General features: G+C 38.7%; 3 protein-coding genes across 3 annotated transcripts; all 3 read right to left on the bottom strand.

Annotated features, from left to right (window-relative positions):
- Window positions 1-616: 616 nt before the first annotated feature.
- On the bottom strand, window positions 617-2,854 carry LOC137966532 (beta-glucuronosyltransferase GlcAT14A-like). The gene is made up of 5 exons (XM_068813187.1): window positions 2,776-2,854; window positions 1,955-2,563; window positions 1,790-1,865; window positions 1,560-1,678; window positions 617-1,267 (listed from the first exon to the last, which is right to left on the bottom strand). The coding sequence occupies exons 2-5, from the start codon at window positions 2,442-2,444 to the stop codon at window positions 762-764; spliced, it is 1,191 nt and encodes a 396-aa protein (XP_068669288.1). The 5' UTR covers window positions 2,445-2,563; window positions 2,776-2,854; the 3' UTR covers window positions 617-761.
- Window positions 2,855-3,761: 907 nt separating this feature from the next.
- On the bottom strand, window positions 3,762-9,870 carry LOC137965361 (adenylate kinase 4-like). The gene is made up of 5 exons (XM_068811665.1): window positions 9,676-9,870; window positions 9,433-9,552; window positions 9,169-9,336; window positions 8,237-8,326; window positions 3,762-4,088 (listed from the first exon to the last, which is right to left on the bottom strand). The coding sequence occupies exons 1-5, from the start codon at window positions 9,868-9,870 to the stop codon at window positions 3,987-3,989; spliced, it is 675 nt and encodes a 224-aa protein (XP_068667766.1). The 3' UTR covers window positions 3,762-3,986.
- Window positions 9,871-11,731: 1,861 nt separating this feature from the next.
- Window positions 11,732-16,213, bottom strand: LOC137966429 (psbP-like protein 1, chloroplastic). Its single transcript, XM_068813035.1, has 8 exons — window positions 16,080-16,213; window positions 15,879-15,981; window positions 14,355-14,435; window positions 14,114-14,196; window positions 13,705-13,827; window positions 13,533-13,604; window positions 12,227-12,323; window positions 11,732-12,068 (listed from the first exon to the last, which is right to left on the bottom strand). The coding sequence occupies exons 1-8, from the start codon at window positions 16,140-16,142 to the stop codon at window positions 11,941-11,943; spliced, it is 750 nt and encodes a 249-aa protein (XP_068669136.1). The 5' UTR covers window positions 16,143-16,213; the 3' UTR covers window positions 11,732-11,940.
- Window positions 16,214-17,620: the final 1,407 nt, after the last annotated feature.

Here is a 17,620-nt window from a genome sequence, read left to right as displayed (position 1 = left end):
ATGTACATGACTGACATGATCTTCATGTTGGACATAAATTTGATCTTCAAGAATCCATTTGGGGCACTAACTCCCCCTTATGTATCTACATGATCTTCATCTTCGAAATGGGTATTAGTGTAGATAACTTCTATCTTCGAAATATTTGAAATAGGGTGTTAAGTAAATTTGGAAAAGATGGGTGTGGCAGGAGGAAACAATCCAATAAGTGAAGAGGCGATGCTTGAGAAATCCGGATAAAAGTAAAAGTTCCCATGGCGCCACATGTTAGTTTACCTGCAATTGCAGAGCTGGATAAGACGACAGCTTCACGTCGACATCAGATGGCTTTTGCAGTCATGGAATTGCCCCGTTCTCCTTCAGTTAAGGCTTCATCTGCTCGCGAAGCTCGTCATCTTTGATTGACACGGCCTGGAAACTACAACAGAGTACTCTGTGAGTCTGTGATACGCGCAAGCAAAATTTCTAACGAGCTCATGCCTTGAAGAACACCCGTATTTATTACGGGAAATTACTTGGATTCCTCCACTAAAAGTCGCGCCCTGAAAATCATACTGACAGTGACAGCTCTCCATCAAATTGGATGAGAAACAAATAGAAAGAAAATGCACAGAAAATGTTCTTTCGATCCGTTTGATCGACATGAATTTGTAGAAAACAATTTGAGTTGATATTGAGAAAACAAGAACACACAACTATATATCTTTGGCACCTGTAATTTTCTTTCGATGGACAAATTACCAAAAAATACATAGAAAACATCATCGGAACACACAGATATTCGATCGGAAGTTTTCAGTCGCTAGTAACTTGAGCAAAAGCTTCTCAAATCTCTTGGCACCACGATCAGGTCGAAGTATATCCAGCTCACCCAACTGCTCACAAGGGTCTCTTCCCACACACCACCCTCCCGGAGCCAATTTTCCCCATCGTCGGTGTAAAATTGCCTTATCAATCTTATCTAAAACTGGGTCATTTGGTTGAAAGCTTCCTGCAAATGCAGCCCCACGCGTGACCATTTTGTTGTAATCTGAGAGTTTGAGATTCCGAGGCTCTAACCGTGGAGGGTTATCCCATGCTTCAAACCGAAGGTTGGAGTTGATCACTGCACTACGGAACTCTCTGGAGTTGCAGGCTAATGTTTGGAAGTAACCCTGGTGAGAGGACTTAATGTTGGTGAAGTAGAGGAGAAGTGTTCTAGGAAGGTTTTCATACCCCAGAACAGAGAAGTCAATGAGCTCCCGACTCAGGATAACAAAAGGAGAGCCTATAAAGAGTGACAGTTTCGAGCTTTTTAATCAATCAAACAATTAAAGACAAAGAAAAACCTGAGTTAAAAGAGTTCTGAGTGCAACAGCTGCTCTGTTTCCAGCTAGTAGTAGTCATTATCTAAAAGCAGGACGATTACTTGGTAGAAAGTAGAAATTGAGATGGAGAAAAAGACAAATGTTCGCAAGTAGAATTATTTATTTATCACTACTAGCTAGAAACAATGGAAGCAAGAACAAAATCATTAGAATCGCCTTTCAGTTGATTTCATGAGTTCAAGAAAGATGTACCAGTGAAGAACTTGTAGGCAGCTGGCAGTGGACGCATTCTACTACCAAAAAACATACGACCCCTTAAGGAAGCCAGGTAAATTCCGGGATCAACAACAACTGATTTTATTCTCTGATACCTAAGAATGAGGAAAAGAATTTTAATGGTAAAAAATCAAACTAATTTGAAGTAAACTGAGACTGAAACTTATAGAATAAAAAGCAACGATATCGAAAAAAGAAAGACTTACTCTTTCCAACCGATTTTGCTAGTGTGTTCAATGAAGTTGAAATCCCTGGGAAGGAAAGACAGTATATGGAGAAAATCTGTAACAGATAGGAGAAAAATGAGTTATATTTCGAACAGAAGTCGATTGCAAATGAAAAAAAGAGAAGAGAAGAAAAGAAAGTTTTACCGTCTTGAGTAATCAAAGGATAATCCCCAGCTCTGAGATTTACAAACCAGTCCCAATCTCCCCACGGCTTCAGCAAAATCGCTGCCCCGTGAAGCACAGAAGCAATAGGCGTCGACCCACCGTAGTTCACAGTATCAGCATTCCCAACCACATCCACATTACCAACTGTGTTAAACACGTACACGGATCCAACGTCAGCCGCAAGGTCTTCCCTTTCCTGCTGCAAGGCTCGTGTATCCAGGTGCAACAGGTAACGGTTTCTCGGGTGGTAAACGGCGAAAAGAAGGCGCAGCATCCGATCTTTATCTCCGGCTGACCCTGTGATGAAGTAGGCGATTCTGGGTGTCGGCGGAAATGGGTTCGGTAAGGTGGAGAAACTCCGGCGTGATTGAAACGGAGACGTAGGGAAGAGAAAGAAGAACAAGAAAAGGAGAAGCAGGAAGACGATGGAGATAAATGGGTAGAAGCGCCTGGCTTTTAGTTTGGCCATGTCGAGAGGGTTCTCCCCTGTGGAGAAGAGAAGAGTCTTGCGATTTTTTTAACGACTGTTCTTTAATGGCGCCTTGAAAGGTGGGGTCTCCATGTCTGTTGCTCAGGTGTGCTCCCTCTCTCTCCAACATGGACATTTGCAGTTACTCGAAATGTTAAAAAGTCCAAATTAAAGGCATTGAAGAGCAATAATTTATTTGCCTTCATAGTACAAAAGGCGCTTGGATACTTCATTTTGACAGTGTCTGAGCTTCTTGAGACCATTCATGTGCCCTTTATAGCTCGGAGAATAAAATTTGTGGAAAGAAAGAAAAAGTTAATTACTTATATACCCTCGTCTCCTTCGCGCTCGCCGAGGCCGACAGGTTCCACGATTATCTGAGGAGAGGCTCACCGGCTCTCTTAACCAGTGGAGAAGCCTTCCAGCCTGCTGAAGCATCAAGGATTGAGTTAAATCTATAAAAGTGAAGATAATTCGGTTCAGTAGTCATTCATACTTGATAAGAATTATAATACTCTGATCTCCCCTTTTGGCTTCTCTCCTTCTTTCTTGACGGTATAATCCACCTGGGAAAAATGTTGAAAACGAGGTGATTTCCATTTTTTCACTTCCTACAGCGTTAAAGAAATTCTCTGACTCAATTTAATTTGATAAACTTTAATTAGTTTAATAGTCATGTTGGGTTCATTTCACCGTGATATCAAACACTGAAATCATAAATTGAATACTATAATGTTAACAAAAGAGATGATCTGTATCAAAGTTCAGTCTTACGTTTCAGCCAAGGGATTGTTGGCTAAGAAAAAACTGCAATAAACGGGAGATTAAATTGGTCTCCTCAAAGTGTTCTTGCTAAATTGCCTAGTGAATACCAAATGCACACAAAATCTTAGGTTGAAACCCATTCTAGAACCTGACGAATCATGTGTTGTTGCAGGACTCTTACTTTCACAAAAGGATTTTTTACCCTCATGAATGTCTGCGCATTTTGAAGCTGATAAAGCTCTTGAAATAAACATCACATAAAATCCCAGAGTTGCTAGCAGGATAGTTGAAACATGCCAATAACTTTCATGGAATACCAAAACTCACCATATTGCTGACTCGATCCCAGGCACTTAGATTTCCTCTGATTGAAATCACTGCAGAAAGCCTCACATAATTTCAAAAACAGCATTTTAAACCCAATAAGTATAAAATTTACCACATCATCCTAGTGAACAATGATGATATGCGTCACTTTTTAAATCACGACGATAATAAGAATGACAAAAAAAAATAAAAAAAATTAATATTCTGCGCACAAGATGAGAGCTTCAAAGAAAATACCCTAGTGACACTATAACAATATTCTTGCACTTTTCAAGTGAATTTTTATTTTGGAAGCCTCGCAGGCTCGCAAAACTCAAACTAAAATTAGCAGAACAGGAACAAACAGAGAACAGAGAACAGTCCTAGCCAGTCCGCCAGCATGTACCGGATTGATATAACCTAAAGCTTGTAAAATTTTCAAGCTCATATAGATAACAGAGAAGGCACATATCATGAAGAAAGCACTTTCTGAACCTCAGCTGTAACCTCCCTAGGAGGTTTCTCAGCTTGAACGCCTGCAAAAACCCCCTTCTTGGCATAGTAATCAATGACCTGCAAATTCAAATAGATTAGCTGTTCAGAAAATAAATAAAATTTTACTATAAATAGAAGTGAAATTAATGGTGAATGGAGAAAAAAGCGGCTGGCATAAGGTCCACAGAACAAGCTTTTAAGCTTGCAAAGCATGTCCTGAGAAGAGATGTAACGAACAGATGTCACCAAAGCAACAGCTAGCCTTTCCAATAAAATATATATAATACCACCCACTCCTAGTCAAGAGACATGCATTTCTTTAAATATTTTCAGCTTCTCACATCACTTGATCATACTAGTACCAGTATAAACAGGGTATTGGTTTTGGTCAGTGTTATTTGACCTGGATCAAACAGACCAGCTGACTGAACCAGGTTCAATTGGACCCTGTGCCTCATCAGGGTCGGAAACACTAAGACAAACCTAGTAGACCAAGCTAGGTTAACTGATTTAAGACAAACCTAGTTGACCAGGCTAGGTTAACTGATTCAATCAATGAACCAATTGACCTGGCTTGATCAGCCGGGTGCAGGTCGCACAGGGAAACCTCCCCATGCGACTGGAAAATAGGCAAGGGGGTACGTTGCATCAGTGAAACTTCCCCCTCTTTCAACACTGGCAAGGGAGGAGCCAGGGCAAGGTCCCCTCCAAAAGTGCCAAGAAAAAGGGAGAGCAGAGGCACAGTAGCTCCCTTCCCCTTCCCTTTCTGCACATACACAAGGAAGTGGAGGGAGGGGGCAACTGCACCTCTCCTTCCCTCTTTCACAGCAATTATGGGGGAGGGATCGCTTGCCCTCCCTGCTGGGGGATCCCTGACTTGTCATTGCAGAGAAGTGGTATGGGAGGGGGACAACCCCCCCTCTCTTTAAACACCACCATATGACATCATCACCGGCTCAACCAATGGGTCACTTTGCCAAGTCAATGACCAGGTCAAATTTAATAACATTTGAATGTTAGCCAGTAGCCACACAACCAACCCCCTTCCACCTATTTAAGAAAAATCCTAGAAAGCTAAAGAAACTGTCCTAATGTCTTTACTTTCTTCAACTTTGCCTGAGGAAGCTTCGACTTCTGCTTGAGAAATCTAGTCAATACAGTGTTTTAACAATACTTTTTGCTATCCTCCAAATTGACAATTTAATAAAATAAAATGCAATTACCAAAATACCAATTTTTGAACATTCTTTCCAGTATATGGAATCGAGTTAGTGTGCTCTATGGAATTACAATCAACAATACAAAGAGAAAGAAAAAAAAAGCACAAGAATTTAAAGGGAAAGAAAGGAGAGTAAAGAGGAGTAGCAGAGGTAACCTCTCCCTGGAATTCCATTTTTATTTCACATCCATATGAAAAGTCATAGGTCAATCAATCTAACAGTTCATTCCCCCTTTTTCTCTTTACAAACCAAGCCATCCAGCTGAAATTATGAGAAAATAAGGGCCTTCCCCCCTCACAATGAAAAGGAAGCTCCATAAGTACTGGGTTGAGTAAAAAATTCAACTCTTACAGAATTTAAACTCTTTAATAAGATTGAAATCACCATTTAAGGAGTAATGGATTTGAGAAGGGAATGAGAAAAACAAGGGACACAAAATGAACTGAAGCATTTCTGGATAAGGGAAATTAATACTTGTAACTGCTGAACAGAACCTCAAATGTAAACCATGCTACAGACAAGAATGATATACCTAAATATTTAGAAGTTGCCTGTGGCAACGGGTAATTAAGGTATAGTTACCATCAAAGAAATATACAATAATTGCTGCATTTGGTCTATCTAGGAGTAGCTAGGCACATGTGATACTCCCATATGGTATCATTTAAGAGTACACTTTCAGCAGATAAGATGTCAGGTTTTGAACTACACCATGAGCATGTAGTGGAGTAGTTTCCTTTTAACTAGGTCAACGTACAACAATGACCACATGAAGGGTTTCCACTGTGAGCTGTTGGGTTCAAGTCTCACAAAGGTATAAGAGGTTTCAGCATTTAAAAAAAAAAACACAAAATTAAAATAGATCAAATGAGGTACCTAAACATTTTGCCACCACAGCACTAGTAGTAAATCTTATGACTTCAACCAAACAAGACTTTTTCAACTTCTAAATAGCCCAGCTATCTTTAATGTACTAATCAGATCAGCAGAAATGAGACTTCACAATAATCCAAGACATAGGACTCACATATTTTTAAAAAACTGCAAGAATGGTATTTGATTAAAAGAAACAGATTATAGGGGCACAATAACAAGATACTAAAGAAACACATACATGAAAGATAAAGAAAACATTCTTATTACTCTAAAGTGGAGTTTCCCCCAACAAGAGGTTGTAGAGTAACTCCACTTCTACGCAATGTGATTAACCTTTGTAAGAGTGTGTGATGTAAAATGCAGTCAGAGGTCTGCATAGATACTCAATCTCCAAAAAACTTTGAAGGAAGAGCCAAGGGAAGACTCCTCTCTGATTGAATCACCTTTAAGTATTTCCATATCCCAATTTATCTACTTCAGAAGCTTCTCAGGAAAGTCATTTTTTAATTTTCTATTTCCAACTTTACTACTTTAAGAGAGCAAACATCGAGCATGTTTTTTCTTTCTTAAAGCCATCTCTACAGGTTCTATCATGTATGGAAGACCAGATAAGCAGACATAGGTGGCAACTGGATTGTCTTTTTCTAGAAGACTGGGATGGTCCAGAAACAAGAAAAACAAAGTTCTTACATAAAACTCTTGAGCCAGACCAACTTACACATTCTATGAGTCATAGCCCCATTTATTCAAACTTTGCACACTTCTTAACCGCAGAAAAGTAGAAAATAAATATAGAAAAAACAATCAAAAGGCAGTAAGCTTAAAATTCTACATAAGAATAGACATATTCCTCTCAGATATATCCTATCTTTTAAGACATAACTCTCACTATTCATGACTAAACATCAGTGCGTGCTAAATCTCTACCAAACATTTATCTTATCATACTTGATTTGGGTTGGTCAATGCATAAAGAAAATCTGTTGCTTTTTTATTTCAAATCTAAGGTTGAGATGGAGGATGGCTTTATACCACCTCTCCACACTAAACAACATTCTCAACCACTCCTGTGAATGAACTTTCACAGTCTCTTATTTTTCATACATCAATAGGGTAATTCAGTTTCACATTGTAATGTATATTCAACAATAACTTCCAAACTCACTCATTATCTTGAAACATTCACTTTCTAACATTCCCAATGCATTAACAGGGTCTTTGCTAAAATAGAATATATAAAATTTCTCTTCCGTTTGTTGAAGAGAAGATATGGAAACCTCTTACATGACTCTCACAGTAAGCAATCTCACAGAGCCAAAATTCATATGGTGGAGGTTTACAAGAGTCTCACAAAAGGTGGTCTCACAGGAGAGTCTCAGTTTAAAGGTGTTTTAGTTGTGGTAGTCTTCTATTTATGTTGAGTTATTTAATTATGCTAGGAGTTATCTTTAAGTGTTAGAGTTTGGATGTAATTGGGACAAGGGTAGTTTAATTGTAATTGGACTCTACTATTTTCCTTTATTATAAATAGGGGTTCATGTACTCTGATTACAACAAATCAATTAAGTATTTCTCTTTTCCATAAATTCAACACTGCTCTACAACCATCACATAGGTTATGTAGCTTTCTGAGACCTCCTATCTAATCATTTGATGACATTTTACAGCTTCAATGAGTTTGCCAAGAAATCTGTAACTTAACCAATACCACTTTTTTTTTTTTTTTTTTGAAGAAACTGATAACACCATTTATATTTTTTTTTCCTTGTAAGGTGATATCGTAAAAATATCATGTGTTTGACTAATCAGATAGAATGAACAACAATCTCTTTCATAAGATCTGCTGGAATGATCATAAAATGATTAAAGTGCCATCTGTTGAAATTTAAAACTTCCCACTGATTTAGCTCCAAAAACTCAATGTATGAGAGCCTCAAGCATAGTCCTCTACTATAGAAATATTCATTCTTACAATTTATACTCAAATTGCCACATAAGCAAAAGCAAGAAGCACAAAGCATATATAGCACTGAGAGGTTTGCCGTCTGAAACTATAATATGAACCTCAAAAATCTTTTGCAATGAGAATACAACTAAAACCACTACAAGAAGAAAGCAGGAGCAACATACGGGTTCAGTTTGCTTGTGGAATGCTTCCAGCCTTGACTTAAGAACTTCTGCAGTATCATCTTTTCGCTGAATCAGGGGTTCCCCAGTGACCTTTCATTACATAAAAGAAGTCGCAAGAACAGATGAAACCCAAGTCATGAATTTTAAAATTCATAATCATCTGAGAATAATATACAGAGTATGGAATGGCCATGTTGGGATACTTCTTATTATGAAATCTAATGCATCTCGAGGTGGAGAACAGAGGTGTAACTATTATTGAAAAAAAAAATAACAATAAGAACCACAAAGAGATAACATAGCTACTTGTAAAATAACATTCAGAAGGCAAAAGCATAATTGCATCCAAAAATTGTGTGCATGAAGGAAGCAAGAAATGAAGGGATTGTTCATCCAGAAGGGTTCAAGGAAACTAGGAAGTTCATATCTGTTGACTTACACAGAGACCAACCAACAATATCAACATAACATAGAAATGCCTGCAATGCCTACATGGGTCTAGCACCCAGAAGATTTTGCCTAAAGAACAACATAAATCCCACAAAATGTTGATTAACAAGGGCACTATATACTTTAGACAGCCAAATCAAAAAGATGCAGCCTTATCCACAATTAAGGGCGTTGATCTCCTTCATATATATGTCACTTAAGCAAGTAGAGGATAAATAGAATCTTAGTTTGATAGCGACGTTCTAAATGAACAACTCATAATATCTGAAATTATCTCCTGCATTAGACTGGCTTCAACCATTGCATGCTTTTAGACTTATTGCAATCCTGAACAGTGATTGGCTTTACAATTCACAGAACAATCATGAACAAAAAGATGTTGTATAAACAGATGTCACATGTTTAATTATTGTTGCAAGATACTAAATAGCAATCACCCAGTTAATGAACACCAAAATAAAGGATATGTTCTATTGGCTTACATCATCGACACCAAGAGCTTTTGGAGGAGCAAATTTCGTGTGATAGGTACGGCCACTTGAAGGATGGATCCATCGACCAGTAATTCTCTCTTCCAATATGGCATCATCAATCGCAAAGTTAAGCACCTTATCGATTTTTGTACCCTGCTTTTCAAGCATCTCATCTAGCTGCATCCAAGAACCACAGCTGTGACTAAAAACCAAAACATCAAGTTAAAACATACTTTACCAAATATATCATCAATGTGTCACAAGGGGGAGTACCTTCTGAGCTTGGACCACAGTCCTGGGAAAGCCATCAAGGATGAAACCTTTCTGGCATGAAGGCTTTTTAACTGCTTCATCAATTATCCCCACAACCAAGTCATCTGATACAAGTTGGCCCTACAGAAGTTTGAACAGGTCCATGAATGAGAAAACATTAAGCAGAACTTCCTTTATTATAGAAAATAAAACACATGATTTTTCAATTAAATAATATAAATTAACAGCCAAATGGAGCATTACATTATCCATAGCTTCTTTTGCCTTTATTCCAAGTGGGGTCTTTGCAGCAACAGCAGCTCTTAGCACGTCTTCCGTTGCCAGGTGGCATATGCAATACTCATCTTTTATGATAGGAGATTGAGTCCCTTTGCCGGAACCAGGTGGACCTGACAATAACAAATCTCCATTAGTATGCATATTGGAAATGCCACACATTGTTGTTTCTAGATCACCAGTCACATAATTGAAAGAAGTATTCCACAACAAAAACAGCAGGACAACCTGAAAATATCTGAACCATTTTAAACATGAAGGAATAATAAATTGGATTACTCCTTAACACCCTGACAACCTGTATATTTACCTAGCGGTTTCACTGCTAAGACCAATTGAAGGGTGTATGTGTTCCCAGTTTTGTGAACAAGAACTTTGTCACATACCAGCACAATATGTAATTAAGAGAAATTATTTAGCATCAATTCCAAGTATCTATGAAGGTGAGGAACTTGGTAATCTAAAAAAAGAAGATAGGTAAGTTTCTCTGTTTTCAGTTGCACTTACTTGTTATGGAAAACAGAGTTGATATCAAAACTGAAAGAAGGGTTTGTACAGATTTTAATTCGTCCATCACATAGCATGTGAGAAGATGTCGAATGACTGGATGAGAAATTTATCCACCAAGCAAGAATGCAGGAGGCTAGTAATCAGATTTGTCACAAGGGAAATGCCAACAAAAGCAAGGTCGTTTAGTAGAAAGTTAAGATTGTCTAAATCACCATAAAAAAAAAAAGCTAAAAGAAACCAAGTTGCAGAAAGTCAAAACATAAACAATCAAATGCTAAGCAATAAGCATCGACAAGTTCCACTGAGCTTAAAAATAACGGACCAGGATAAAAAAGAAGAACTGAGGTATCAAGCAGAGAGAAGGATTAAGTCACAGAACTTAAATATAGGCGAAAACAAATAAAATAAAATAAAACAAAAATCAAACGTAACATGCTAACAAATCTTCGAGTTTTAGTCATTAACTCTAGGTCCCCATATAGCAACCATAAACCAAACATCTGAAAGGCACCTCGCTGGATTACAAATCTGAAGCCACATTGGACGAGAGGATGACATAAAGAGAGAAGATTACCAACGAGTATGAGGCGTTTGTCAGGCAAATAACTTGGAAGTGGATTAGAAATTTAAGTTCGAGTTGTGAACCACTATAAATCTTTGTTTGTTCCTGGTGTGATTTATTACTGGACATTCGTGTTTTTATAGAAACTTGTTATATAATGTAATTGGACTTACTACAACAAACCGACCTTAGCTCAGTTGGTAGAGCGGAGGACTGTAGTCGGATGTGATCCTTCAGCGCCAAGCATCAGAAGCGGGAAATCATTTTCTTTTTTGGGCCCTAAGATTTGATTTTATTGCATTTTTATTTAAGAAGACATTTTGTCGTTTTGATTTTCCGTCGCTTCGCTCTGTATCTTATTACTGTCAGCATTCTTTTGGTCTTCTTGCTCATAAACCTCTTCTTCTTTGCAGGTCTGGTTGACTGAGGAGGCGGCTTCTTAGGCAATCCATGGCTCCCCCCTCCTTAGCCCCGCATGCTTGTGGATGACTTTCAGGCTGGATTACGATGCACTGGACGTTGCAAACAAGATTGGCATCATCTAAATGCAGAGTTTTAGGTTTGCTGTTTTAATTTCATTGCTTTTACTTCGAGTACGCGATTTTGATAGAGAACTTAATATGATTTCATCAAGAGAAATGAGTTTTTTTTAACCTTTCTAATCGAGCCTGGTCGGATAGAGGCCATCACACCTCTCGAGCCACCATTTTTTTTTTACCTTTTTGTGATCTCAAAATTTTCGTTCATCTTGTTTAGTGATGAAGAATTTTTAGGTAGACCATGTTATTTATTTATTTATTTTTGTATGATCGGACGGGTTGCGTGAGTTTTTGTTGGTTGTAACATATTCAACCTCCTCTGCATGTCTTTGTAGGATTTACAATCGTAAGTTATAAATGATTGATAATCTTGAATAAATCCACTACAGGCAAGCACTCTCAATGGCCCTAAGTAGGTTTAGAAACTTAGTTTAGAAGAGTGCCTCCGCTGGATTCTTGACCAAATTCGATGACATAATAAAGAATCAAAATGATGGGTAGAAACTTCCCTATCTACATGTGGTTACTCTTCCACGGAGCATGTCTGAGATGAAGATAACCCAAGTTGAACCCAGCCCCAACAGCTTAAGAAGGATCTTCCAGCAACGCAGCGTTTGATACTCATGCAGGAGGGGCGGCAGAGGGTTCAGCTGTGAAAATTTTGAAGGAGTCGACGATGGTGATCAGTTTATCTTTCATCTTTCCCCAGCGCTTTTCATTGGCGCCTGTCGTCAATGTGTAGAATTTACCTGTAGTGGCACAGAGTTGAGCATAATCAAAATAATGAAAGCTAACAGAGCTTAAGAGGAATACAAGGAGAAAATAGAGAGTTTCAATGCTTACAATGAAAGACACAAATTACAGAAATTTCAAAGTTCAAGATCTAATGAAAGTAATTAGTTAATACCATTTCCAATAGTAACTGCACCCAGACCATGGCGTATAAAGTTTGGAGCCTGAGCTACAAACTCAAATGTGTAATAGGCTTTGCCATCAACATCTTGCTGTGACAGTAACACATTCAATCATTAAGAAAGAAAAGTTGTGTATAACTGATACTAAAATGGTTCAAAATGTGAGAAAAAAATGCTCAAGCACTGTGATGTTATCCGTTTTCATCAGGGCCATTGCCATTCACATTGCTAGTCTACAAACAACAGAATATGATTCTAATAGAAAGATGAATAGAAATTATCATTATCCAAACATACATATACTTGGTCCATAAAACACAAAGCTCTGGGTCATGAAAAGATAGGGGTCTCATAACAACTCTATAGGAGCTTTGCAAGCTTCTTTTCACAACTGAAGAATATCACTAGTGGCAAACTGACCTATTTGGTTTTTGGTGAAGGAATCACCCAGGACCCTGCAAACTGTGATGCTGTTATTGCCTCAGTTTGAGGATAATAACATAGCCTGGAGCTTTTGTGGTAAGCTCCAGTTTCCAGAGTTTGGACCTGGGGCTCCTTGGGGGCTACCGAAGTTGATTACCAGCGAGGAAAGAGATGGATGGGTTTGACCATTATGCACAACAAGAATGATCAGGCATATTTATTCACCTAGATCCTCTGACTCAGCTGATTTGAGCACTTATTTTTACCAGAAACTCATGAAGAACTACAGGGGCATTAGATGACGGAACATAATCTTGACCTAAGGTTTCAAAGGAGTTCTTCTCACATTACCACTGAAAAGATTGCAGGTAAATAACATATCCAAATTTAGAGCTTGTTATGATTGTAAATTTTGTCATTTCAATTTTTTTGTTGCCTGTAGCTTTGTCAACTGGATACTAGCTGGGACTCTGGTAACCACACAACAATAGCTCCTATTTCTTACGGCTAACACAAACTACATAATTTTAATCTACAAAATACTTATATAAAATCAGTGGCTCATACAACCTCGTTGAGTGTCACTACTTCATGCAAAGTTCTCAAGCGACTGTCCTAACAAACTAACTAACTAATATTGCATTTTTGAGTCTTCGTTATCATGCATTCGATGTCCAAGAAGTGTGTTAGTATGTATGCTCTTGATCAGCTAGGCTGGGGTTTCTTGAGGCTTCATCAAAATTGCCAAGCATCTTTCATGTGGAATTGACACACTCCAAGTTCTAACAATGGTTGGAAGAGAGCATATAAAAAACCTCAAAAGAACCATCTGAATCCATATCCAAGTCAAACTGCAGGTAAGAGAAGATACCAAACCTCTTTTGCCTCAACTAGCTTAGTTTTCTGTGATGATGGAGCCAAGACCCTCTTGATCAAAGCTTCTGCAACCTGAGATCAATGAAATTTCTTTAAAGAGGCAGACCAATGATATTCTCTGCAAGTCAATTACCAATTTGAAGTTGATTCATAATAAATCAGATTGACAAACCTGTTGAGGTGATCCAAGGTCTCGAATATCATCCTTACTTGTTCCAATCATGTTGACACTAACACTTTCTAACGGTTCAATAACATCCTTGAATACCTTATCTTGCCCTCCAATAACAACTTCCTGATATGGTAGTTTGGACTTTGAGTAAGATGTCTCACACATAAAAGTTTATTTTTTTCAAATTTGAGATATTGAATTTTCGATTACAGTTTATCTTAGCTATCGTAGATCTATTAAATCTTGCAGGCCCAGTTTTCCTCACTGAAGAGGATATGGCAATTGTCTTCACAATGCCTTAAACTTTCTAGTTGACTATGTAAGTCTCAAAATTGACACAAGTGATGCTGTGTTTTATTGTCAAAGGTAGGCATATGCAACAAAAAAATGTTATTATCACACAACCAACCTGCCAACCAAATGGATACAGAAAAGAATATCCATCCTTCCTGTCATTCACAATTTGAAATCCTTTCTTCGATTCTGCAGCAACTGAGCCATATCAAGGGTGTTCTTTTAGGTCATCCATAATATTTCAAGCAAGCAATGCACTGCAGAATAAGCAGGCATGTTCTCAACTACTTAAGTATCATTAAAAAACACCATAAATAAGAAGACCTAAAAGGTGAGAGGAACTACATATCACTTACAAGATACGGAAGTTGCATTTAACAGAGAAATGCAAGGTACAAGTGCCCCTGCCACAAGTGTTTGGCGCCGCCCAGGTTTCTCTGAAAGGAAGAAGGATAAAGCAATTAAATTGTGCAATGGTCTTCATCTTCTTGTCAACATATTCCTTGGAGAGTTGTCTCCTTGTCTTCTCTGCTGCTTTTAGACAATGAGAGTCCAAATTGGAAGAGTTGAGACCCCTCCCACAGGGCCTAAAGCTGTATAGGGATCACTTCTCATCCCCTCTAGTTGTGGAAAGTGATTCAGCAGTTGTTATCTTGAGGGCCTTGGGAGAAAGCCCCTCTAGGGAGGTTGTTTATGTTCTTTGATGAGATAAAAGTATATATATAGACAGTTGACTATCTCTTGGCAGCATTCACTAGATCAGCTGACAACGTAGTCGACTCTGCAGCGAGAGATGGAGCAGATTGACAACACTTTGCTGTCGGCAGCTCATTCCCTTTGTGATGGTTTGTACTGTTTGTTTTGGTTTCCTTGTTTTTCTTTTAGCTTTTGGCTTTAGTCCCTCTTTTATTATTTAATTTCTCTTGTTCCCGCTCTTTTTAGAGCCTTCTTAATGAATAAAAAAAAATAATCTTCATCTTCTTCTTCACTTCCTTGCCGCTATTACAGATAGGGTGATGCTTATACACATTATTTTTGTTGGATATTGGAAAAGGGTTGGAAGAGAGGATAAGCTAAATATTTTAACAGGCATACAACGTTGGAAACTAAAGAAGAGCCAATAATGTAACATTGCTATAGAGTTACACACTAACTTCCTCTCCCAGCTTCTATTGCACAGAAAATTAATCATTATGTTTGCTTTGTAGAATAGTGAAATAATCACTATCCACAGAGGATTACAAGTTGCCTTCACTGAAGCACTAGGAATGGATGACTGAAAACTTCACGTTTCTCTGTACCCAATAACAGATTAATGTTCTCACCGAAAACCCGAAAGGGAAAAGGGCTTCCTAACTCCTACAAGTTGGTCTAATTGGCAATTCAGTATTCCTCTTCAAATACAAAAAGTAATGGCCATACTTTTCTCTGTATTCTTCAAGCTTTATCTCAACTACATTTTTTTTCTTCTCTTGAAGACGTTTCTCCCAAGAACACCGGGGTCTTCCTCCACACTGTTCTAACATCTATCATAACCAACTTTCAACCTTCTCACATATTTCATAACTACTTTCATCTGCATTTTTCAGCCTTTCACTGTTTTCCTCAGTCACTCAACCGCTAAGGACAGTACTCACGCCATCGCTCTTTAATTTCTTGACTATTCATGCTACTCTGCCTACTCTTTTGTTTTCTCTAACGAGTTTATATTTGATATCACAAATTCTTTCATTAATATACTTATTTATTGATTTGTTTGAAGAAGGCATACTTGTGCGTTGTTCTCATTCTCCAACTACTTTTGTTTTTGATTGCTCATTGCAGATAGCCAACTAACTGGAAATGAGTACAGATCAAATAGAGGTAGAAGCCAAATGTACCTTGTAAGGAAGACGCGGATGCTGTCGACGAGTGCTCAGCCCTGACTAAAACCAGGGTGGTTCTTCTCGAGCTTGGTAAGAACAGCGGAGACTGTGATTTCGTCTGAGCATGGAAAGAAGAATGAGGTATGGCGATTAGAGCAATGCAGAGCCAGTCCAGGAAAACTGAAATGAGACAGAAAGAGAAGCAGACGTCAAGACCTGAGCGAGCGTGTTCAAGAATAATGTCCTATGGATTGAAGGCGGATTCTGCACGGAAGCCATTTTCTTCTTCGAATTTTAATAAAAGGTCTTTTAGAAGTAAATTTGCTAAAAACAATTTTTGCCCAGAAGAGTGTTGTCTTGTGGAGGGAAGACGTCTTATCCGTTTATCCGAAGCGCATCGAACGCGACTGTGAAGTCTGAATTCTCTCCTCCGCAGAATATTAAATTCCCGAACTACCCTTGCCCCCCCGAAAGGCATCAGTAGCTCGCCTCGAGCAACCATAGCTCGTCTCCTACAAGTGGCCAACTGTGCATCGAGACGATTCCAGGATCTCCTCCTGCTAGGACCAAATATTGACCGAACGAACGGGCCTAATTTTGAGACCATTTTTTGGTTATCAGTGGAGTTCGTTTTCGAACTACACAATTCACTGATCGTTCCTACCGGCTTCTCAATTGGCAAAACTGATATCGCCGCATCAGGGAAAAGAAAAAAAAGATCAAATTTCATAGTTTTTGCTACTTTTTTTCCTCCCGGTTTCCTTATGATCCGCGACTCTAGTCACCCATCTGTGAATGTGCAGTTTTTCTCTTTCCTGAACATCGAATGCGCTTGCTGATCCAAGGAAATGTAAAATCATTTCAACCTCTGAGAGCAGGAGCACACGAGCGTTGAAAGTTACAGATACGCGTAGCCTCATAATGACTCAACAGTTCAAAAAAAAAAAAATGCCGACCCAGAACTGCAGCAAAAGGTGAAAAGATCTCACCAAAATATTGAGCACGGGAGTAGGCACGGCAGGTATGATTTAAAGGGGAAAAGTCACTGCAAACGAACGTGGGAAGTCTGGAGGATAAGCAAGTCCCACCAAACCAGGCCGTCGCAACTCATTCGATGTCGAAATGGCAAAAGGTAATTCTGGAAGAACAAAGACAAATCCGGGCAGCAAATCATTAATCAAATGAGAAAGAAATAGTGCTTCGTAATCCAATATCTATATGGGTTCCGGTTTCTTCTCTGAGTACAAGTTGGCAATCACATGCAGAGCGACAGAGCCAGCGGTGAACCATCTTTGCCGGTTGGTTACGGAAGCAACATCAGAAGCATCCAAAAATGGACAAACCATTATACCCAGTCGGAGTACCACTGATGTACTCCATTTGCAAACAAGTCTTCACGACTGATGCAGACCGCAATCTGATTTCCGGGTAAAATCCATCTTCCAGAATCTCCTCATTTGTTTTTACTAATAAACAGCTAAACTTCTTATACTGCCATTAAACCTGTTTTAAGAAATGCCCCAAAGGGCACATCAAAGGGAGCAGACAAAAAGTCCAAACTTATCATCTTTGCCAAAGTGGCCAACAACGTCGACAGAAAGCAGTCTTTTTTTTTTTAGAAAAAATTCTCCTGAGATTGCATACGCCCGTCTTCGTCTTCCTGGTTTCGACCAAGTCGGGGGCACAGACCCATTGGCTGTGGAGGGAATCTTTGGTTCATACCAATCTTGTCTATTCTACGCATGTGATTTATGATC

The sequence above is a fragment of the Aristolochia californica genome, unplaced genomic scaffold, assembly GCF_029961685.1.
Source record: "Aristolochia californica isolate CCGP_79_NKW_82.1479 unplaced genomic scaffold, dmAriCali1.0.hap1 SCAF_5, whole genome shotgun sequence".
Lineage (NCBI taxonomy): Eukaryota > Viridiplantae > Streptophyta > Magnoliopsida > Piperales > Aristolochiaceae > Aristolochia > Aristolochia californica.
Note: the sequence above shows the minus strand (reverse complement) of the source record. Positions and strands in the feature narration are given on the sequence as shown.

Bases quoted from the DNA above. Each gene is read 5' to 3' on its own strand.
- LOC137966532 (XM_068813187.1), bottom strand. From the start codon at position 2,444: ATGGCCAAACTAAAAGCCAGGCGCTTCTACCCATTTATCTCCATCGTC. The intron at 1,866-1,954 runs GTAAAACTTTCT...TATCTGTTACAG, and splicing joins TCCTTTGATTACTCAAGACG to ATTTTCTCCATATACTGTCT. The intron at 1,268-1,559 runs GTACATCTTTCT...CACTCTTTATAG, and splicing joins TGCCTACAAGTTCTTCACTG to GCTCTCCTTTTGTTATCCTG.
- LOC137965361 (XM_068811665.1), bottom strand. From the start codon at position 9,870: ATGTGTGGCATTTCCAATATGCATACTAATGGAGATTTGTTATTGTCA. The intron at 9,553-9,675 runs GTAATGCTCCAT...AAACTTCTGTAG, and splicing joins CAAAAGAAGCTATGGATAAT to GGCCAACTTGTATCAGATGA. The intron at 9,337-9,432 runs GTACTCCCCCTT...TCTTGGATGCAG, and splicing joins CTGTGGTCCAAGCTCAGAAG to CTAGATGAGATGCTTGAAAA.
- LOC137966429 (XM_068813035.1), bottom strand. From the start codon at position 16,142: ATGGCTTCCGTGCAGAATCCGCCTTCAATCCATAGGACATTATTCTTG. The intron at 15,982-16,079 runs GTCTTGACGTCT...TTCCATGCTCAG, and splicing joins TCTTGAACACGCTCGCTCAG to ACGAAATCACAGTCTCCGCT. The intron at 12,069-12,226 runs GTATTAACTAAT...GTGCCACTACAG, and splicing joins TGCAGTTACTATTGGAAATG to GTAAATTCTACACATTGACG.